Source organism: Oncorhynchus gorbuscha, linkage group LG26, assembly GCF_021184085.1.
Source record: "Oncorhynchus gorbuscha isolate QuinsamMale2020 ecotype Even-year linkage group LG26, OgorEven_v1.0, whole genome shotgun sequence".
NCBI classification, from domain to species: Eukaryota; Metazoa; Chordata; class Actinopteri; order Salmoniformes; family Salmonidae; genus Oncorhynchus; species Oncorhynchus gorbuscha.
In genome coordinates, this window is record NC_060198.1 from 9344498 (window position 1) to 9366889 (window position 22392).

Consider the following 22392-nt stretch of genomic DNA (forward strand, 5'->3'; position numbering starts at 1 on the left):
TGAGCATGTTTGGTTGCACTCTATCAACATGTACGACAGCGTTTTCCAGTTCCTGCCAACATCCAACTTTACGCAGCCATTGAAGAGGAGTGGGACACCATTCCTCAGGCCACAATCAGTCTAATCAACTCTATGCGAAGGATATGTGTTGCACTGCATGAGGCAAATGGTGGCCACGCCAGATACTGACTGGTTTTCTGATCCACGCCCCTACCCTATTTTTTTTTTAAAGAAGGTATTAGAAGGTATTCTCAGTCATGTGAAATCCATAGATTAGGGCCTAATTGATTTATTTAAATTGACTGATTTTCTTATATGAACTGTAACCCAGTAAATATTTGCAATTGTTGCACATTGCGTTTGTTTTTGTTCAGTGTATTTAGCCTGCTTTTCTATTCTAATGTTTGATATGCTATCTCCTCGTAATGAACAGTGTCGAGTGTCCTGACGAGAAGGCAAACTTTTCTCGCCTATGCCAGGCAAAATCGTTATGGATGTATCCAAATGAATGTCAATAGAAAACAGCTTTTAAAAAATGCAAATGCGGCTACTTTGCTGTTATTCTGGCGGCAGAGGTCGTGACTGTGCTAGCTAGAAAGGAAGATGGAGGTTGTCAGCGAGCATGGCAACGGAACATATAGAGCGAACGACTGGGTCTCGTCCATAAATATCGAACTAATCGAACGAGGTAATGTACAGATGGTCGGTGTTTATCCCTTACATTTGGCTACAGTAGGTTACTAAATAGACTTTTCAGTGGCACTACCCAATGATGAAGATGAAGCCTAGGCTACTCACCGGTGATGGCCCAATAGCCTATTTCAAGATGAGCTACTTTTGAAAAACGGTGCTGTTTGCTCAGAATCACTCAATTCAAAATGGCTCAAAAATCAAGTTTTTAAAAATGATTCTACAGACAGATTAGTCTTCTCTTTTCAGAAGTAGGCATTTGCTTTCCTAACTGTATGTTTTTATCCCGATTGTATTTGGAAAAAGGCAAACTGACAGCCGCAACCAACCATAGATATATAATCCATAGATGGCAGCTCCCATTTAAGTCAGGGCTGGCATCCATGGCTAGTGTACCCATGAGTTTAATAGTCAAACTGTCAGTGTTAGAGGTTCTAAAACCCTTCTATTGATTATATGTCCATGGCCACAACGCAACAAGCTGTTCTATATTTGGCGAGAGTGCTTTCCTGACTGTAAGTGATAATTTAATCCACAGCTATTTAAAAAAAAAAAAGCTATTGAGATTCTGCTGCTAAATTATGCTCTCTGGTGTAGTATATGGGCATGAATTTTTCAGCCAAGAGTACTATAACTTTAGGCAAAATTATTTCAATTTATCAGGAGGCAAAGCAGCATCTCCAGCACCCCTACTTCCCATGGCTCTGGGTGTCGGGGGGCTTGGGGGTGCTTCTACAGGCATTAATCAGTCCCAAACTGGCACTTTGACAGGGGTGTGTTGGGTGGCGGTCGGCGTGGGGATTGTGGGGGTTAATTTGAGTGGTTTTCTGACGCGGTGGCCTGGTTGGTGGCACAATAAGCAGCAGTCCAGAGGTCCTCCCATCAGAGCTATAGGGCCGGGGCGGACGCCTGCATCCACAGGACCCTTTTTGTCAGGTCTCATTTCTATTGGCCACCACTCCTCTCAATGCACCATAAGCCCTATTAGAGGAAGACACAATTGAACCTGGCAGATGTGTATCGGGAGTAAGTGCAAGGAATCTTGAAGGAGATGTGATGTGGTCTCACTTTTGCCTTTTTTCCCACAGTTTGTGTTGCCACCTCTTTAGTTGTTTTAACCTAGTGTGCATCTTATTCTCTCTCTCTCTCTCCTACATGCAGACTGCGACTCCTATTGCAAGGCGTCGAAAGGCAAACTGAAGATCAACATGAAGAAATACTGCAAGAAAGATTACGGTGAGTTGAGTTCCATCCTCTGTGCAGTACAGTCTACAATCCTACAGTAGAAGCTCACACTGCCTCCTGAGCCCCGGTGGACTAGTAGCTAGCTACATCTTTATTTACAACACCCAGCACCAAGCCCAGGCATCCCCCCCAGGACAACCCTACAGCTCCTGGGCATTCTAGTGACGGCTTTACTCCGGCTTTTCAAGAAAGAAAGTCAAAGGATCAAACAAAGGGGGGGGGGGTACAAGCCATCAGAGAGAAGAGCTTAGGGTGTGAGGATCGAGAGGGTGCAAAGGGGGGGTACAAGCCATCAGAGAGAAGAGCTTAGGGTGTGAGGATCGAGAAGGGGAGGAGGGGTTCCCGGGATGATGGACAGCCCAGCAGGTATTTAAGGGCAAGGCGGATAATGTATAAAGCAAAGTCGGTGTGACGGACAGTTGGGGTGCGCGTCTAAAGGTCCTCATTAAGGGGAACTTAAGGGATGGGCCTTTTCAGACAGGCATTCCTGTGGCCATCCCATCCGGCTGCCCTGGCCATTGAAAAGGTTGAAAAGGTGCTTTAGGTGGTTAAGACCCTGGTGAAGGTTGTGGAGGTTTGACCCTGACCTGATTGAAGCCAGTCTGTTAAATCAGTCAACCAAGAAGGGGCATCCTGCCTGAAAATACCTTGGCAGATTGAATGAATGACAGCCCAGGCATTGTTCCTGAGTTTTTGTTGTTGTTCAGGGGTTGGATCCAGGCATGGTGTCAGGAGGAATCCCCTGTGCCACAAATAAAAAGTGGCATAAATTGTTTCTCTTTGCAGCTCTTTAAGAGGCAATTGCTAAAAAAAAAGATGGCCGATTATAGATGTGAAAATACTCTGCCGTGTGGTGTTTGGTAAAAAAATAAGAAAATAAAAAATAAGCTTGCCATGCATATGCAAATAAAGAAATGTTCTGCACCACAGTAACTAGTTTGTGGCCATTTGTAGGCGAACAGGTTTAATGAGTGGTAAAAAACAAAAGCTCTGTGGATCATTGATCCCCGGCAGTGGAGCTCATGTGTGAAGGAGGTGTAGCAGTTAGGGTCTCCAGTGAGTCAGGCATTAGGAGCCCTCGGTGGAGGATTTGGAACATGCACCTCCAATGGAGTGTAACGGGGCCATGTTTCACCTCTCAGGCCCACGCAAGAGTCAATAGACCCCCCGTAGGGAGACACACTCTGTCCTGGGGAAGCCCAGTGATGTGTTGTGGTCGTCAGCTGTACAAACTCTTACCCTTATACACTGAAAATAAGTCTGTCTATAAGTCAGAGCTTGTCAGTGCCCACTGAAGACCCATAGGGGAGAGGAGATGGGGAGTGAGGTGGGACCCTACCCAGGTGCACCCCAGGTGCATGTCATCAAGACATCATAGTGTGTCTCACCGTAGCTCAGACTCAGCAGTGTTGAGAGCGCAGCTCAACAACACAGGGAGTGTCCTCTACCCCCATCCTAGTCTCTCATAGGCAGGCAGGTCTGGCAGGCACCGGAGGAGGAGTGTGTAGAGGGGACCTGCTGGCATTGATGAGTGATCCCAACACCACCCCAGCATGCCTCAGATAAGGCTGTGACTACATGTTTTGTGTGTGTGTGTGTGTGTAATGGTCCACAGTGGGGTTAGGGTACACGCTCCTCTGCTTCAGAGCAGGCTACAGTAAGGGAACCCCCACTGTTTCACTCTTACTGTTCTCCTCAATGACCAATCACAGGCCATTTCCTCTGCTTCCCCCTCTGGCCGTCTCCAACATTACCCAAACCCTACGCAGCCCTCCCTAACCCGCCCTGGGTCCAGCCTCCCTGCCAAGGCCTGGGTTTAATCCACTTTCTCCCTGCCTCACTATACCTCAGGGGGGCTTTGTACTGGTCCTGTACAGGGATAAGACTCGCCTCGCGCTTTACACTTCAGGAAGGTTTACTGGAGGGTCCCGGTGTGGCGGAGAGCATTAGGAGTGCAGTGTCTCGCTGTGCCTCGGGCCTATGCTGGATAACATGCAGACACACTCCAACCCCCATAGAGAACCACAGGGTGCTTGGATACAGCAATGTTTCCATACAAAAGGGCTGAAATGACAGTGGAACAGGGCTTCACAATAGGTTGAGTTATTTACAGTTTGGTCTCTCAGGGTTTCACTCTGTGTTGTTGTGCAAACACAAACAGAGAGCGCCTTCCAGTGGTGACACCAGGGAAGGACAGGGTGACAGAGGGCACCAATAGGGTTCGCCACCAGGTCAACAGCCAGTTCAACCAATGCCCATGCTAATATTACTATTAAAGACACCAGGAATGCTAATGCTAGCAGAAAAGGACACCAGGGCCCTATTTGATAACCCTGTGATCTACCATGCATGGTGTAAAATCTGCAGTGCAGTGCAGGATATGTCTCATTTAGAGCCATTTAGAGAGCCATGACATTCACGCTCGGGGATAGTCAGCCTGTGTGTATAGGAGGTTAAGCTAATGACCCCTGGTTTAACGACTGCAGTTCCATTTTAAGGTGATCTATGCTTCTTTTGAGAGCTGTCGGTGCTCTCTCTCCTTGATCCTCTCAGTAATAAATCATACTATCACAGAGCCGCTCCCCCAAAAACCCATCTCCTCACAGCCCATCCCTGCCTCTTAATCACATCCCAAATCAAATCCCCTGACATCTATAATGGACGTGGAGCTGGATCTGCTCCCGGACGGCGTTTGTCTTGACAGCACTTCCCTTGGAGGATACAAGCCTCTGATGGGCGTCTGGTTAGGTTTACAGGTCCAGTCTCCTGTCCACTGGGGCCGGCTGAGTAGGTAGTTGCCGATGGAGAAGCCAACCTCACTTTATTTTTTTCTAAAAAAAAATTTAAAAAAAGAGAATAGAACAGAACCTTGCCCTTGAGGCTTTGTCAGTTCTGGTGTTTTCAGTGTCCCGTAATGCCGCTTGGACAGTGGAGATCACAGCGTCTCATGGCGCTGGTCTGTGGAGCTAGTAGCACTGACTGGAGACGTACATGGACCAGTGGACACAGAGGACTAAGAGCTAGAGGATTCAGCTACAGACAGCAGGCTACCCGGCGTCAGTACCGCCTGCTTCACGGTCTGTCTAATACCCTTTTTGGCTGCTGGATGGTACTAGACACGGTGTAGCATACTAGACTTACAGATGTAGGATCTTAATATGAGCCAGTTTCCTACAGCAGGAAAATAATCCTGCAGCAACGGGAAATGTAAATGAGTATGTGGATTATAATGACTGGATGTTTTTGTATCGTAAGGGACCATCAAGTCTGAAATTACAAAGTGGAAATTAGAAACGTTAAACCTTTTTAAAACTCAAAGACGCTACACTTCTTAAATGTCCTACGCTGCAGGAAACTTCACTTGCAACAGGGTGATTAAATTAAGATCCTACATCTGTAGTGGGAGATACACTAGCACTTTTCCCTCTCTCCTGTCATACTGAATGTCCAGAGAGAGAGAGAGATGTCTAGGCAAAGAAGGAAAAGGGATTCCATGGGAAATGTCCGACTCGGTCAAACTGAATTATTTTGTCCCCGGGTGCCATAGTAACTGTTGCTGGGATCATGGTGTGTGGGTCTAGAGAAGAGCAGGGTCACAGCAGGTCAGGATAACAGGAATGGAGCAGACGATACGGACCGGGTTGCTCTCCTGTGCCAAGAGGACATGGACGGGGTTTTAATTGAAGTCTGTGATACAGACACGAACCCTGGTGATAGAGATAAGAATAAAAGCACTGTCACGTGTATCCCTTTGAGCAGGAAATTCTAATGCTAGAATTGAGTCAGACACAAAGACATAACAAAAATAGTCTCTCTCCCCCCCTCCCCAGCTGTCCAGGTGCACATTCTGAAGGCGGACAAGGCGGGCGAGTGGTGGAAGTTCACCGTCAACATCATCTCTGTCTACAAGCAGGGCGAGAGCCGCATCCGCCGCGGCGACCAGTTCCTGTGGGTCAGGGCCAAGGATGTGGCGTGCAAGTGTCCAAAGATCAAGACCGGGAAGAAGTACCTGCTCCTGGGTAACAATGAGGATTCTCCAGGGCAGTCTGGAGTGGTGGCCGATAAGGGCTCCCTGGTCATCCAGTGGAGAGACACATGGGCCCGTCGGCTGAGGAAGTTCCAGCAACGTGAGAAGAAAGGCAAGTGCAAGAAGGCATAGGCGGAAAGGACGGCCGACGCCTGGAGCGAGGGAATGGAACGCGGGACAGGAGAACGGACGAGTGGGTGTTGAAAAAGGGCGAGAGGAGAGCGAGGAAGGAGAGAAAGGGACTGTGCGTTGTTGCTACTTTTTCGAGTAGAAGCATGAAGAGAATATTATTGAGCAAGATTTTTTTTCTAGTGGACTTTTGTGAAGGAGCTCACGCTGCAGGTGTCATTGCTTCGTTGTTTTTTCCTTTGAGATTTGTCTCTGTGGATTTGCCAAGTTTGCACCTATTACAAGTATATATAAAGTTGTGTTTTCATTTTTTTTTCATATTGATATTTCATAGCCCTATTTTATGAGTATTATTATGTGCTGGTGCGAAGACGCCACCAATCAAGCCACTGCATTATCACAAGCTCTGTTTTCTGTCGTTTTTAGGGTTAGCTAATGATATCCCTGACAAACCAGCCTGCATCGTCAAACGTTTTGTGTTGAAATTGTGTATCCTATTGGCAGTGCAGTAAAAAGTGCCATAAAATAACATTGGTTCTGCGCCTTGGAAATGCACGTTTCATGTATTATCAAATAAGTTGCCCTTCGCTTCACCCGGTCGTATGTAACCTAAAACGCACAGTAACTAGCTACGTTCTTTATTATATCACGGGTGTGACATATTGTACATTTGATTGAATGTTGGCCCCTAGATGAAGGCAGTGAAATGGCAAGAAAGACAATTCATGTCCATTCGTAAAGGTGTACAATATATTTGACTACAGCATTGTTAACTACGCTTAATTAAGGATATTATTTTAAATCTACACATTTTTCTTTGTCCGGTTTCAGTATTCAGAAATGAATGCACGTTCATTGTGAATTGTGGTGATTAACACACTCTTGTACAGTTTCAAACTGCATGTCAACCTGTCTCCAAAAAGGATGGTTATTATGTCAAATACATGGCGTCCATATTAGGACAGCGTCAGATGAGTTGATGTCCTAATATGGACACTGTATCCTTACTCTCTTTTTGACTGGTGCTGCTGCCTAATTTCATGGTTAGTGTTTTTAATAATAATTTTGCTGGATTCCCAAGAAGACAACATGTCTGGGATTTCAAAGACTCCTGCTATTAGAACAATAACAACCAGATTTCAATTTAGGATCACTTGCTTTAATATTTTATTAACGTTTGGTTCAATTATACTGAACAAACATAAGTGCAACATGCAAAAATGAACGATTTTACTGAGTTACAATTCAATATAAGGAAATGAGTCAATTGAAATAAATGATTTAGACCCTAATCTATGGATTTCACATGACTGGGCAGGGGCCCACCCACTGGGGAGCCAGGCCCAGCCAATCAGAATGACTTTTCAGACAGAAATCCTCCTCAGTTTCATCAGCTGTACGGGTGGCTGATCTCAGACGATGCCGCATGTGAAAAAGCTGGATGTGGCAGAGAGATATGGTAGAGAAATTAACATTAAATTCTCTGGCAACAGCTCTGGTGGACATTCCTGCAGTCAGCATGTCAATTGTACGCTCCCTCAAAACTTGAGACATCTGTGGCATTGTGTTGTGTGACAAAACTGCACATTTGAGAGTGGCCTTTTATTGTTGCCAGCACGAGGTGCACCTGTGTAATGATCATGGTGTTTAATCAGCTTCTTGATATGCCACACCGGTCAGGTGGATGGATTATCTTGGCAAAGAAGAAATGCTCACTAACAGGGAGGTAAACAAATGTGTGCACAAAATTGGAGAGAAATAGCTTTTTGTGCGTATAGAACATTTCTGGGATCTTTTATTTCAGCTCATAAAACACTTTACATGTTGCGTTTATATTTGTGTTCAGTATATATTTAATGATCAAGTGATTTAGGAGCCAGTCCTTCTAAGAGACAGAAAGCAGTGTGGTTCTTCCCCATGTTGCCCAGATTTAGAATACAGATGTTTTTAAATTTTTTATATTGAAGGTGTACATGTATGAAATATGAATTGACATTAATATTATTATACAGTACACATGCTTTATACAAAACGAAGCATTTTCAATGATGTGAATAAAAAACCTTATCATACCTAAGGTTTCAAATAGACTAGCTACAACACAAATCTGATTGTTTTCAGAGAACGTTAACCAAGCAGTGAGATATTGAATTGAAAGTGTTACATATTTATATGACCTCTCCCTAGGAACAATATTTCCTAATATTGTAGGCTATTCACCAATTGGCACAGAATTTCTGTGTAGTATTAAATTCACCCTATTTTGGATGCAATTATTATTATTTGTAATCACAATGTGTAAAGCATTTGTTAATTAAAACAAGCCTCTTCCCCAAGGTACAAAACAAAGGCCTTGGCAGCCAACAATTAAACATCTGAATAGGGTGTATTTTTATGTGAAAATTCTCAATAATATAACTATTATTAACTTCAATTTATTGATTGTAGATTTTAGCAAAGAGAATGGACAGAGTGCACCCCTAAGAACAGCATGTTTTTTCTTTGTTTTATTGAGGCAACAGAAATGGAAGAGTGCAGTTTACCTCCTTGACTGACGGTGAACTGTTCCAAACATTATTACACAAGCATTATTAGTCAGCTCTCTAAACTCTGGCTTCACCCCCCCCCCCCCCCCCCCCACCCCACACACACTTAACTGTCCATAGACCTCACCCTTGTGCATAAGATATACATGTTACATGCTGACTGTCACTCTAGAGTTCTTGAAAATTCTGTCTTGAGTGTGGTACGGCATCCATATTAGCTAATTGTCCGATTTCAGGCAAAACTGTCAGTGGTCTTCCTAACATGGAATTCCTAATATGGATGCCGTAGCGGCAGCTATTCAACAGCTGCAGACATTATTCAATGTCTCTTACAAGGCTGTCAAATTAATTCAGTTCAGAGCGATTCGAAGAGGGCGAAACAAGGACTAGGAGGAAAAAAATCATTCAATCACCCCAAGTGAATTAAAACCACATATTTCTTTTATTTCAAACCAATTAGATGTACATTGAGGGTCGGATTGCCAGCATCTGTGTTCTGTACCGTTTTTCTCTGTGTACAGATCAGTCATACATACACATGCTTTGTGCAGGTGTATTGAAATATACAGATGACATATTACACGTATTTATACATACATTTACATGTTACTTCCTTTCATCGTTATATCCATACTCGTGACATTAAATGTAAATGTATTTCTGTTTGGCACATAATATATAATCAAACCTCAATCGTTTCCCCCCCCATTTATGTCTCTGTATCCCCATGATGTAAATACATTTTTTAGATTAGTTTTCCAAGCAATGGATTGACAATGACCTCCTCTTTGATGAAATATTACTACCACAGACCTGTCAAAACATTGCTTTTGTTCATACTTTTTAAATTGTAAATGTTGTTTAGCTGTGTTGGCCACTGCGAAACCTTTTTTTGCGATGTTTGTTTTACGATGTGTACTAATATATGGTTATTATATATGGATATATTTAATGACACGAGACATTGTGGATTTTATTCTGTCTTTTTTCCTTTCAATTTTTTTTTGTTTAAAAAAAAACTTGTTTGTTGTTGTTTAGATGGTTGTGATTTTAAGAAGGAAACAATAACTACTGAACACCAAGCTGGTAGAACTAAATCCAGAATTCAGTTGAAATAAACTCTGTTAAGTCGCCACTGATGTGATTCTTTCTTTTTCTCTTATTCCTCTCTTTCTCTATCGTCTTAAAATCATTCAATGTCTGCTTTAGATCTCTGAAGCCCGAGTCCTGGGCGTAAACATACACACTTCTATCAACAGCTCCACGTGTGACGTAGGGCAGTACAGTAGAGGGCAAAGCATGCTGGGTGTAGATCCAAGCTATACTGTTCACACGGACGCAAGCAAGCATCTCCCAACCTTTTGCAGCATCCGCAAGGCTTTTAAAATGACATGGTGGACGAATGCAGAGTATGCTATAGATACAGTACATTATCCTTAGTAGATTACCAATATTATATAACACTATACTCTTTACACCAAGGAGTCCATGGATCGTGCTGTTAACTGTAAATGTTGTTTATTAGAAATGACAAGGTTGCATTGAGCTAAACTGATTCGCATCATGTTAAAAAGTGACACAGTCATACGTGTTATGTGTTTTGGCTGGCATTATCCTACAAACATGATCAAATCCCAAGACAAATGATACCATTAGAACCGCTAGTGGGTAAATATAATAATTATTATAATAATAGATGTGTGTGAGTGAATTGCTAAGCTAGCAGAATTAGCGACCCGGAACCCAGGACCTCTCAGCCCACAGACAGAATTAGGGTCAGTTCTAACCTTTACCCAACCAACACCCACGTAAGAAAAGAAAACATTGTTGCTGGTTCCTCATAAGCCAGGGCTCAACTCTCCAAGTGTTGAGGTACAGTAGAGAACTACAATACACTCAGTTTTCATACAAGGGGAAAGGAGAGGGGAAATATAGAGGGAGAAGAGAGGGGGGTGGAAGAGTGTGTGTCATTATTAGTGTATGTGTGTGTTTAACAGGGCACAGGGGTGGTGTGTCAGAGGTATGTATCAAGCGTCTCAGTGTAGGAGTGCTGGTCTAGAATCAGGTCTGCCTTGTCTATGTCCTTTTCATTCATTTCAGCACTCCTAAAAGGCAAACCTGGTCCTAAATCAGCACGCTTGATACATACCTGCGTAAGTGCCTCGTCTCCCCTATAGGCTCTCCACGCAGTCTCAGTGGTCATCCCACGGACGGTGCGACGTCCAAAATGCTCCCCTCAGCCTCTTATGTGGGCCACACAGCAACCACCACTATAGCAATGAGCAGGAGCACGATCACCACCAGCATCCCTGAAACAAGAATAGAAACACAAACAGAAGGATAAGTCGGGGGGGGGGCAAGTCTCGACAGAAATTCAAACAATCAAAAATCAAAAACATAAAATGACACTGTACAAAGTGTACCTAATACAGAGTAGTTACAGCACATAGACAGGTACAGTACATAACAGTTACATAGACAGGTACAGTACATAACAGTTACATAGACAGGTACAGTACATAACAGTTACATAGACAGGTACAGTACATAACAGTTACATAGACAGGTACAGTACATAAGTTACATAGACAGGTACAGTACATAACAGTTACATAGACAGGTACAGTACATAACAGTTACATAGACAGGTACAGTACATAAGTTACATAGACAGGGAATTCTACACATTGCCTAAATTCTTCTGATCAGGCTAAGCTGGACAGCCACAGACCAAAGGAATAGGTGGTGGAAAAGCAACCAATCAGTAAACTTGAAAAAGGTAGGCCTAGGCCTTTTTCTAGTTAGCTCAGACCTTTAGCCCTAGCCAAATTTCTAAATCCCCGCTGCGTCCCAGTGATTAGGCTACTACCCTCATATTACCTGCACATTTTCACCAAGATGACATAATACACGTTTACATGCAATCTAGAATTGTGACAGGTTTATTGGCACAGATCATACTGCAGTCGGCATGTGTTTCGGATCGGACTTCACTGGAGAGCGAGGGTAATCAATGTTTTTCCACCAAAGCTGTGGAGACAAGAGGAGCCCCGAAAGATTATACTGTAGCTACCTCACACTTAAATCAAAAGCTTTTTACCCCACAGGACCTCAAAATGATCCAGACACGAGGCTTTCCACAGATCACGTTTGAATTCTAATCAAGGCCAAGACATTATAGAAAAAGCATTAAAAAGTTAAAGACCGACATTTATTATCAAGACCGTAAAATGGATTGTTATTCTGTGTTTGCATATTGGCTTGTTTTATATGGGTTTGAATATTAGATGGCGAGCCGACAACCAGTGTTCAATGGGTTTTCCAGTTGTCTCGGCTAGTCCCGTTGTCATCTAACCTACAGCGGTTTCAAATCCTGAAACCTTTGTCAGGTGTTGGTAAGAATAAAAGGACTGGTGGACGGCTGGTGTCAAGTGTCATGCCTCTCAACCGTGGTGAGCTTTCAGCTAAGGGGATTTCTCTCCCAACTCCATGCCACACATTACAGTTGATATGGAAAACTAGCTCCAAGGACACATTTAAGCCACATTTTCCTCTCGCTCGCTTTCTGGTGTTTCTCCTTGAACGGCATCACCATCGGTTGTGAAGATTTCAAACAACTGCGTCCTGGAGAATCTGATGGCTTGATGGCTGTCGACAGTCTCTGGCTGACTCAAGTTGTCCGTGGTCGTTTCGCATGCGAGCTGGTATTTCCCCTCCCGGACTTTTCACTTTTGGTTTACATTTCTTTCATACTTTGGCTTTCTCGTCGTGCATTCTACTCTGCAGCGTAATTGCAGTCTGGTCCACAGGGAGAGATAGGGGGAAGATGAACCCAAGCTGAACTAATTGCCTGGGTCGTAGTCAGAGTAGAACTCCTAATCTAGGATCAGCCCCCCGTCCGTCCGTCCTCCCCCCATCCCCCCGTGGAATCTGGTTCATTTTGTTCTAAAAGGCCAACCTGATCCTAGATCAGGTGTTCTTATGAGACATAGGACTTGGCTAGGAAGCTTGGATGTGGCAGCAGCGAGTCCAAAGGTCTGGATGCCTCGTTAGCTTGGTTGGTTGCGACACTTTCTCCTACTTTTAGGATTTCTTCATTGATTACAGTAAACTGAGGGAAAGATCCCTCTGAGGGAAATCTCTCTGAGTTGAGTGAAGGAGATGCTGGCACAACTGAGTGGCACCATACTCTACATGCAACCAATTAGTCCTATTTCCCCGTGTATGATTTTTATTTCAAACTTTCAATCAAACCGCCCTGTCTGAAGCCTAGCACGCTAGTTGCCGACCTCTCAGGATGATCATTGGTCGAGACAGGACCTCCCCACTTGATAACTTACACATGTGAGCAGAGCCGCAACAATGTAAATGTCAAGTGGGAACATTCTTCCCAACAGCCCTCATGATGGCCTTTTAAACACCTCACACTTAGAGAAACACACACACACACACACACACACACACACACACACACACACACACACACACACACACACACACACACACACACACACACACACACACACACACACACACACACACACACACACACACACACACACACACACACACACACACACACTTAACTACGCTTCAGTGTGAAGGATATTAAACCAGGATAGTAGACGGTCATCTTTACATTCAGCTCGACTTGACGGAGGGCAGATAAACATTCTGAAGTCAAATTACGTTAGACGTTCATGTACATCGTGGGATAATAAAGTCATCATCTTCTTCGATATGTTCCCTACCACCCATTCACCTCAGGCCCCAGACACCCTACCAACACTCCCTCCCCTTCTCTTTGGGACTGTCCCCATCTCGCTAAGTAACCAAATAAAGTTACTCCTGACCCAGTCTCGACGAAAGTAATGACAACAATCACATTTGCAGGCCAAATAGATGAGACGACGCTTTGTCATTGAAGCCAGGAGGTCTGCAGTGCAGTCGAACTGACGCCCCAAGATTTTTAGAGACGAGCAGAGTAAGAAGGATTGGGGAACACCCTTTTTTTTTGCATTTCTGACACATCAGTGAGACAAATGTTAATTGGTGGAGAAAAGGGAGGCGGGTGGAGGTTGTACTTCTGTCTCTGTGCGCACACACACACACACACACACACACACACACACACACACACACACACACACACACACACACACACACACACACACACACACACACACACACACACACACACACACACACACACACACACACACACACACACACCTCCCCCGCTCTTGCCCTTTGCCTGTCTTCCAGCAACTCCATTGCAATATGAATATATCGCTTCAGAACACATTGATAGACATCATATTGAAGTAATATACAGTCAAATGAAAAGCGTTCGCAGAGGAATAACACATTTCAGAGGGGCTGATCAGATCTGTCGGATGTTTATGGAGTTTGAAAAAGAAGCAGTAAAGCGACTGCTGTTTCAGATCTTTTGTTTTACAGCCATCCAATGTTCCACTCTTGCCAGCCAAAAACAAGTGGCAAAGGTGAGGTAAGCATTTGTAAACGTGACAAACCATGACGCGTCGGGACCTGTTACTCCTCTAGGTCATGGGTTCAACACCGCCACACGTGCAACAACCTTGGATTTTTTTGTTTGTTTTTGTTTTAGTACAACCCTAGATTTGAACGGTTTGTCTCAGTATTTCTGGGGGAAATGAATGCTAGGGCATATGGGAGACTGGTAAACATCATCATATCGGCATTGGTCAAATTACACCAAAGTCATCCAAATTGGCCCTCAAAAGTATCCAAGGTTTACTTTAACAGGCTTGATGGGATTCAGTGAAATGAAGTTACATGCACCCGTTACCTACCCTCAAAGACAACCCTCGAAAGCCCCAACATTTCAGGCCTATTTGAGATGTAAGCCACCTGCGGGATTCGAGTCTGTGAGTCTCTATGTGGGTGTGGGGTTTCCCTCCAGCCTGCGCAGGCCCATGGGATTAGTCCTTTGGAGAGAGGTCTGCCCCCACATTGCCTGATGAGTCACTTAAGCCCTGGGAAACTCACACCACCCTCCTAGGGCCCTTTGGCGCTAAGTAGTAACCTGCCTTTCTAATGTCACCTACCCCCCTCAAAACCTGTTCACTACCCATTACCCTTAGGGAGGTGACATGGAAAAGTAGGCTTTACTTTATTGCATCGTTTTACTGGGCAGCCTCAACTTTCTCATTTCGCTCAAAGATTAAAACACTGTTTAAAAAGGCTAACCCCAAGTTAGCTTTATAAGCTTGGAACGTTTTTTTCTTGTCACCCATATGTATCCTGGTGAAATCCACGACCGTGTTGTGGTCTGATTGTGGCTCTTCCCCAGTAAACCTCAGCACCGTGAGACTGATGGCTGGAGGACTTGTAATGTGCTCGTGTCTCGACTCTCAGTATTGTCTCAACAAGACCCAGGATGTTTCACAAGCCTGCCCTGAGATCCAGTCATGCACCCGTTGCTGCAGGACGGATCCATGGCGGTATGTTATGCTATGTGGGTCCTTCCAACCTTCAGCGGAGAGATGACCCCTAACCATGTTCAGCCCGTGCTCGTCCAGCCTTCAGCTTGCCAACTAAACACAAAGGTAGGATGGATTTTGCACAGCGTCCTCAGTCACTCATCTCTCTCTCCTTGTTTTCTAAAATCTCTGGCAGAAGGTCTAAGAGGTTGATTAAAATTTGACACAACTGCAAACAAAACCCTCTGGTTCCATCAGTACACATATAAGAAGATGTGAATTTTCTGCAGGTAACACATCTAAATGCTGCAACTCCTAACAGCTCAAATCCTAACAACAGCAGCATCTTATGTTAAATCCTCAAATTAAACACATATCTTAAATCAGGATTCTGCCCCCCAGTGTACATAATCTGGGATGTTTCTTCTCTTATGAGAGAAAGTATGTCAAGTATGCCCGTCTCCTTGTCAAAGCCAGTCTTTCCCACCCATAGGAGAACTGAAGGAAGACATAACACTCAAGCCTGGGCTTTGGACGAGCTGGGTTCCAAAAACAAATAAAGCCCAGGCTCAGGAATCATCAACACGCACCCAAGAACAAGAGGAGAAACACTCCAAAAGATGTGTGGCGTGTACTCGTTTCAATTATTTCTTTGCACGAGACCAAGACAAGTGTCAAACAAACCAGGAGAAGAGAGGATGGAAAAAGGAGGAATGGAGCGGGGACTCCGCCCCACTACACAGAAATGTTAAGCATTGGCACTCTAGAGAAGAGAAGGGATAGGGAGAGAAAGAGACAACAATGAGACACAGACAGATATAAAAGACAGAGACGGAGAGCGAGAGAGAGAGAGAGAGAGAGAGAGAGAGAGAGAGAGAGAGAGGAGACTCCTGGGTTAGCACAATGTGCCCAGTGACTCTAGTTCTGAGATCCTCAAACAAACCTTCTCTGGGTGTCATGGTGACTGGGCAGAAATGACATCAACTGTTATATTAGCTGATCCTTCATCGCATCCCCAGATCTTACTGTTGTATCCCCGCGCCACTGTTCGCCTGTTAGTGGGGGCCTCCTGGTGCAACAATGCGACCATCTCCAAGGTGACGCAGACTGGCGTTTACAAGGCAAACCTAGCTTGACTACGCCAACAAGCTTTGTCGCACATTCCCGTTCTCGCTGTACGGTAGCTAGCCTAGCTACCTCCCCTTTCTGGCATATCTTTTTCCCCAGCAGAGAGAAAGAAGCAGGGTGGCCATTGAGAGAGGGAAGCCGGGCTTTGTAAGGGCTAGACCAAAGAGCCGAGTTAAACAAATTAAAGGGGGGGTAATGGTGAGGGAGGGCCCCATTGACACAGCATCACAGCTCCTCTTTAGCTCTGTAAACCACTGATCTCCATCAAAGACTGGTACCAATAGAGGGTGGTGCTGACTTACTACACTACAGACTGGCTCCTGGGAGTCCTTTGAAAGTGGTATCAAGAAAGGCTTTTTGACTTACTACAGAGTCTGTACTACAGCCTGGCTCTTGGAAGCCCCTTTCAGAGAGTAAGGGGCTGGCGATTGGATAGGGTGACACATGTGGCTGTTTTCTATAGCGGAGAGTAGTAGATGTGATAGAGACAATCCCCACGCCACTGTGTGGTGTTTCGGCGCCATCAATGTCGTTGTTTCTGATCAATTAAGCAGCATTGAGTCTGCTTCCGGTAGGCACAGCAATGATATCGCTGAATGGACAACGATGGATTGAGCTACTCTGGGAGAACCCATCTTTAAAGGGTTCTGATAGGAGCTCTTTAACACGATCTTTAAACATCATGAATGACTTACCTGGAGAGTAAAGATTATAGGACCGAGACTCAATATAACACATAACTGAGCGCATTTAGAGTTTGGGTCTGGCTTTCCCATTACTGAAGGTCTATGCTCCCTTTACTAGGCCATTCACAGCACCCTGAACTGTACTGAGAGCTGCAGAAAGAGAAAAAGGAGATGGGACCAATGCTTGTAAATCTGGATGAGAGACAGACTTATTACAGTTGGGTTAGGAACACCGAGCAGATGAAACGAGAAGGAAGACGGGCTCACCGCAGGAAGCCGACTTAGTCTCCACCAGCTTAACCCTTCTTGTCTCGTTGCGGATCCGGTCATCCGTCTTGTCCACCAGGTGGGTGAGGTCATCGATGATTTCTAAATGGGAAAGAGAGAAGGGACAAAGTTAGTTGGAACGATGCTTCAGTTCAATATCAGTTAAAGTACATCTCAAAGACCACAAAAGGAACACCTATGTGAGAATGCTATTCATTGACTACAGCTCAGCGTTCAACACCATAGTGCCCTCAAAGTTCATCACTAAGCTAAGGATCCTGGGACTAAACACATCCCTCTGCAACTGGATCCTGGACTTCCTGACAGGCCACCCCCAGGTGGTGAGGGTAGGTAGCAACACATCTGCCACGCTGATCCTCAACACTGGAGCCCCCCCAGGGGTGTGTGCTCAGTCCCCTCCTATACTCCCTGTTCACCCATGACTGCATGGCCAGGCACGACTCCAACACCATCATTAAGTTTGCAGATGACACAACAGCGGTAGGTAGGCCTGATCACCGACAACACAACCTATAGGGAGGAGGTCAGAGACCTGGCCGGGTGGTGCCAGAATAACAACCTATCCCTCAAGGTAACCAAGACTAAGGAGATGATTGTGGACTACAGGAAAAGAAGGACCGAGCACGCCCCCATTCTCATCGACAGGGCTGTAGTGGAGCTGGTTGAGAGCTTCAAGTTCCTTGGTGTCCACATCACCAACAAACTAGAATGGTCCAAACACACCAAGACAGTCGTGAAGAGGGCACGACAGAGCCTATATTCCCCCTCAGGAAACTAAAAAGATTTGGCATGGGTCCTGAGATCCTGAAAAGGTTCTACACCTGCAACATCGAGAGCATCCTGACTGGTTGCATCACTACCTGGTACGGCAATTGCTCGGCCGCAAGGCACTACAGAGGGTAGGGCGTACAGCCCAGTACATCACCAGGGCTAAGCTGCCTGCCATCCAGGACCTCTACACCAGGCGGTGTCAGAGGAAGTCCCTCAAAATTGTCAAAGACCCCAGCCACCCCAGTCATAGACTGTTCTCTCTACTACCACATGGCAAGCGGTACCGGAGTGCCAAGTCTAGGACAAAAAGGTTTCTCAACAGTTTTTACCCCCAAGCCATAAGACTCCTGAACAGGTAATCAAATGGCTACGCGGACTATCTGCATTGTGTGCCCCCTCCCCAACCCCTCTTTTACGCTGCTGCTACTCTCTGTTTATAATATATGCATAGTCAATGTAACTATACATTCATGTACATACTACCTCAATCAGCCTGACTAACCGGTGTCTGTATGTAGCCTCACTACTTTTATAGCCTCGCTACTGTTATTTTTCACTGTCTATTTACTGTTGTTTTTATTTCTTTACTTACCTTTTGTTCACCTAATACCTTTTTTGCACTATTGGTTAGAGCCTGTAAGTAAACATTTCACTGTAAGTTCTACACCTGTTGTATTTGGCGCACGTGACAAATAAACTTTGATTTGATTTGAAGAAATTTAAAAAGTATGATTCTTTTCAGATTTCAGAGACCTCCAACAGTCCTGTGCTCTCGGCACTCGCTAATAAAATCCCCCTTTATAGAAACGCTACGGACTTGGAGGGAAACAGAGCCTATATAGGGGCTGTCGGCAGCCTCAAACAGCCCTCGAGACAAAAGACAAGAGCGATAGGGTGGGGGGGGGAATGTGTGAAAGCACTCTTTTCCCTTTCAAAATCGTTCAGTACTTCCTGAATCAATGCTGGCTTTAATCAGTGACTCTACTGTGATTTAATGGCTGCTCGTGGAACAGACGTTGGCCCGGGCGCTGCTGCAATACAGTAGGACTTCCTGTCTTGAAGGCCGTCCAGCTGGAGGCCTGTGATTCATAACGACGAGTTGCTGTGGTGACACGACAGCCACAGTAGTCCACAACTGCTGGAGACCACCCGACACCACGACTTAGGTCACTGCCATCCCAAACAACAGCTCAGCAAAATCCCAGCAGGCAAAAGTGGTTGACATGACGTCATAATGAATGAAAAACTGGTCATAAAAATAAAATAAGTAATATTAACCAGTTTTGCTCCCTGGGAAATGCAGTGATCATTTACATATTAAATCTCTTCACTCACTGCAAGAGCCTGTTTTTGTATGACATTGAGTAAACTGTGTTTCAGCGGCGAGAGCCTCTGAAAATGTTTCAGCGGCGAGAGCCTTTGAAAATGTTTCAGCGGCGAGAGCCTTTGAAAATGTTTCAGCGGCGAGAGCCTTTGAAAATGTTTCAGCGGCGAGAGCCTTTGAAAATGTTTCAGCGGCGAGAGCCTTTGAAAATGTTTCAGCGGCGAGAGCCTTTGAAAATGTTTCAGCGGCGAGAGCTTTTGAAAATGTTTCAGCGGCGAGAGCCTTTGAAAATGTTTCAGCGGCGAGAGCCTTTGAAAATGTTTCAGCGGCGAGAGCCTTTGAAAATGTTTCCACTGCTGTACTTGCCATTCAACTCATAGGCCGAGTAAAGCAATTACTCAACAATGAAACACAAACATGAAGACATATGAGTGAAAAAGAAGTGTCAAAACAGCATGGCTCATTGCTCGAGTTCTACATTAAATTATTTATTGCTAAACAGAATCTAAATGATCCATTTAGTCTTCAGAGTTTGGGAGTACGTCTGTAGATCGAGCTGTGTGGGCACTGGCTCGTCGTTTGTTCGATTCAAAGCCTTGATGATAGGTCCTCTCCAGTCTCCAGCAAACCTTTTGACAGAATATAAAATACTAGGGGCACGAACAGTGAAGTGTTGTGGACTGACATTTTTTTTTTTTTTTAAACAAACTGAGGCTGAGGAGAAAAAGACCAACTGAATGGACAGAAACTCTGTTCCCATATTACCCGATTTGGCAAGTTGGAGTTTTTTTCAGGAAAGGAAAGCAAGTCTTTCACCTACAGGTCTCCTTTGGCTGCCAACTCAAACAAGCTGCTTTCTTATTTCCAGGAAACTACCTGTTTTCTGATGTCCGAGACAGACATACATGGCTAAGAGAGGGTTTTCTAGCAGGTTACAAAATTACTCCAATACAATTTGCATCCGTCCTGTGTAACATCAACTAGGATAAATTATGAAATTCCCACGAGTGAGTTCGAAGGTCATAATCAGACTATTCTTATCTCTAGTTAAGTTGTCTTTCCTAGTTTCGAGACGCCCCTTCGCCAGTGAGAAAACATGCTTCGGTAAGTGGAGTCATCAGTGGATGACTGAACCCGCTTTCAAGCCCAACTCAGATAATTAAGTTGGGGATAATTTGGGTGAGACGGGTCAGGCAGCGTCAGCTCTAAAGGGGCAAAGTGCGGAGGAGAGGGGCGACGGAGAGACGTGAGAGGGCAATGTGTAAAACATCTCCTGGGACATCCACCTCATCCTAGCACGAGGCAACAATTTATGAGCGGTGAAAGAGAGAGAAAGACACCAAGAGACGGTCTTACAAGTTCGACCAGCGACCCTTTGGGATACACACAAAAACAAAAAAACTCGCTTTCCCTCTTCGCATGCCGCGCTCCAGAGATATAATTCCCAATTTCCTAATGTAGCACGTTTGCTCCGATACATGACAGCAGCTCTCCCTGGCTCGGACCAGGCCTATCAGCCACACCACAAATACATGGCATGTTCCAAAACGAAGGTTGTTTATTTGAAATGCTATTACACTGGATAAACCTCCAAACCCACAGTGTGGGAGAGAGCACAGAGTCATAGGCTCATACTTACACAGCGGTGTCATTCTCCCTGCTTGCAGTTTCCGGTGTACTGTAAGTGACGGCTTGCAACCCCTCCCCCCTCCCTTCACATTGGTTAAGTAGAGGAAGCCATCTTTCTTTGGAATGTGTGCTCAGGTCTGGTGGTCAAACAGAGCCTTTTGTCGATGTCAGTGATGAAGCTCTCTTTAGAATACAGCCCACAGTCATGGTCGAGGCATTATTGCGAAGAGTCTGCTTAGACAGTATTTCACTTCAGGAGCAACATGCCAGAGACAGAAAACACACAAGTCACACATTCTCACACAGAAGCTTCTTAACTTAAATGAGGAGAAAGTTGGCAGGACACAGCTGTTTGTGTCTAGTTTACTATTCAGTGCACAGCACATCAACAAGTTTAATGAATGGATTTCTCCACCCACACATCCCCACAGACACAAACCAATGGGAAAGCCCAATCTAAAACAGCAATCTAAAACTTGACGAAAAAACTCCAAGCAAAGATTTTAAAAAATGCAGATAAATGGGCAACGAGCCCTCAATATTCCACCTTCTTTAAATGAAGGGACAAGTGATTGCAAGTCAGAGGAAGAGTACATTAGTAAAAACAAACAAGAGTCGTTTTCTTCACTATTAAGACAACTTCGATGTTCTTCCTTCCCTGAGGAAAGAGACATGAATCTATCAGCGTCATAATACACACTCAAGAAACTAACTACACTTTTCTTAATTAATCTACGCAAAGATATTTATGTCCTTGTTCCAACATTCCTCAAGAAAATGCAGGAGGCAATTAGCAAGTTCTTAATGGATACCGACTGTTTCCATTGTCACCTCATTTGTTTAGCTAGAAACACAATTAAAAACTCCAGGCGCAGTCGCTTGGGGGAAAGACCGGGTGGGTGCGTGGTTGTTTGGCAGCCAAAAGACAGAGACAGCAGTGCTGTTGAGATTACACGGACGTGTCAACTGACAGGCCAAGTTCACAGCTCTGGGGAAAAGAAGAAAAAAGAAGAGACTTTCCTTCCCAAACAGCAAAATAAACAGCGCAATCCTGTCTCTTCCAGAAGGGAACACGCCATTGTCACCTTGCTTTCCTCTCTTTCTGTAGCTCTTTCTCTCTCAACTATATGCAAAGAAGGGAAAGCACCCTCGCATGAGATTGATTTTGTTTTCAGGTTGCATCGTCTTCCTAGTCTTCTCTGTCTTTGTCCTTGCAACAGTACAGGTTGCCGAGGAGGAAAGGTGTAGGCGTGGCCACGAGTGACGTCATTTGACACAGCAATTCCCCGACCACACCGGTGCACCGTAGGACGATGGTCCCGTTCTTCTGAGGAAACATGGCGCCGCCGAAGACTTAGGACACAGATGTTGTTCTGCGATGACGTCACCCACACCTTTACTTTCTCCTCTGCGGCCGACTACACTGCGCCCTCTCAGAGGTCCCATCATGTCCCGTCCAAGACAA

The 22392-nt window shown here is 44.9% G+C and overlaps 2 protein-coding genes across 3 annotated transcripts in view; one reads left to right on the forward strand and one right to left on the reverse strand.

The window, feature by feature from the left end:
• LOC124016410 (netrin-1-like) overlaps positions 1 to 9772 on the forward strand; it is a 97781-nt gene extending 88009 nt beyond the window's left edge. For both annotated transcript variants that reach the window (XM_046331968.1, XM_046331969.1), the window contains 2 exons: positions 1852 to 1926; positions 5766 to 9772. In XM_046331968.1, the coding sequence (XP_046187924.1) occupies positions 1852 to 1926; positions 5766 to 6094 (404 nt within the window). In that variant the 3' untranslated portion in view covers positions 6095 to 9772. The remainder of the gene's footprint in view (positions 1 to 1851; positions 1927 to 5765) is intronic.
• LOC124016411 (syntaxin-8-like) overlaps positions 9057 to 22392 on the reverse strand; it is a 53174-nt gene continuing 39838 nt past the window's right edge. Inside the window, exons 7-8 of the mRNA XM_046331970.1 lie at positions 17183 to 17284; positions 9057 to 10946 (exon numbers count right to left, since the gene is read on the reverse strand). Of these exons, the coding sequence (XP_046187926.1) occupies positions 10882 to 10946; positions 17183 to 17284 (167 nt within the window). The 3' untranslated portion in view covers positions 9057 to 10881. The remainder of the gene's footprint in view (positions 10947 to 17182; positions 17285 to 22392) is intronic.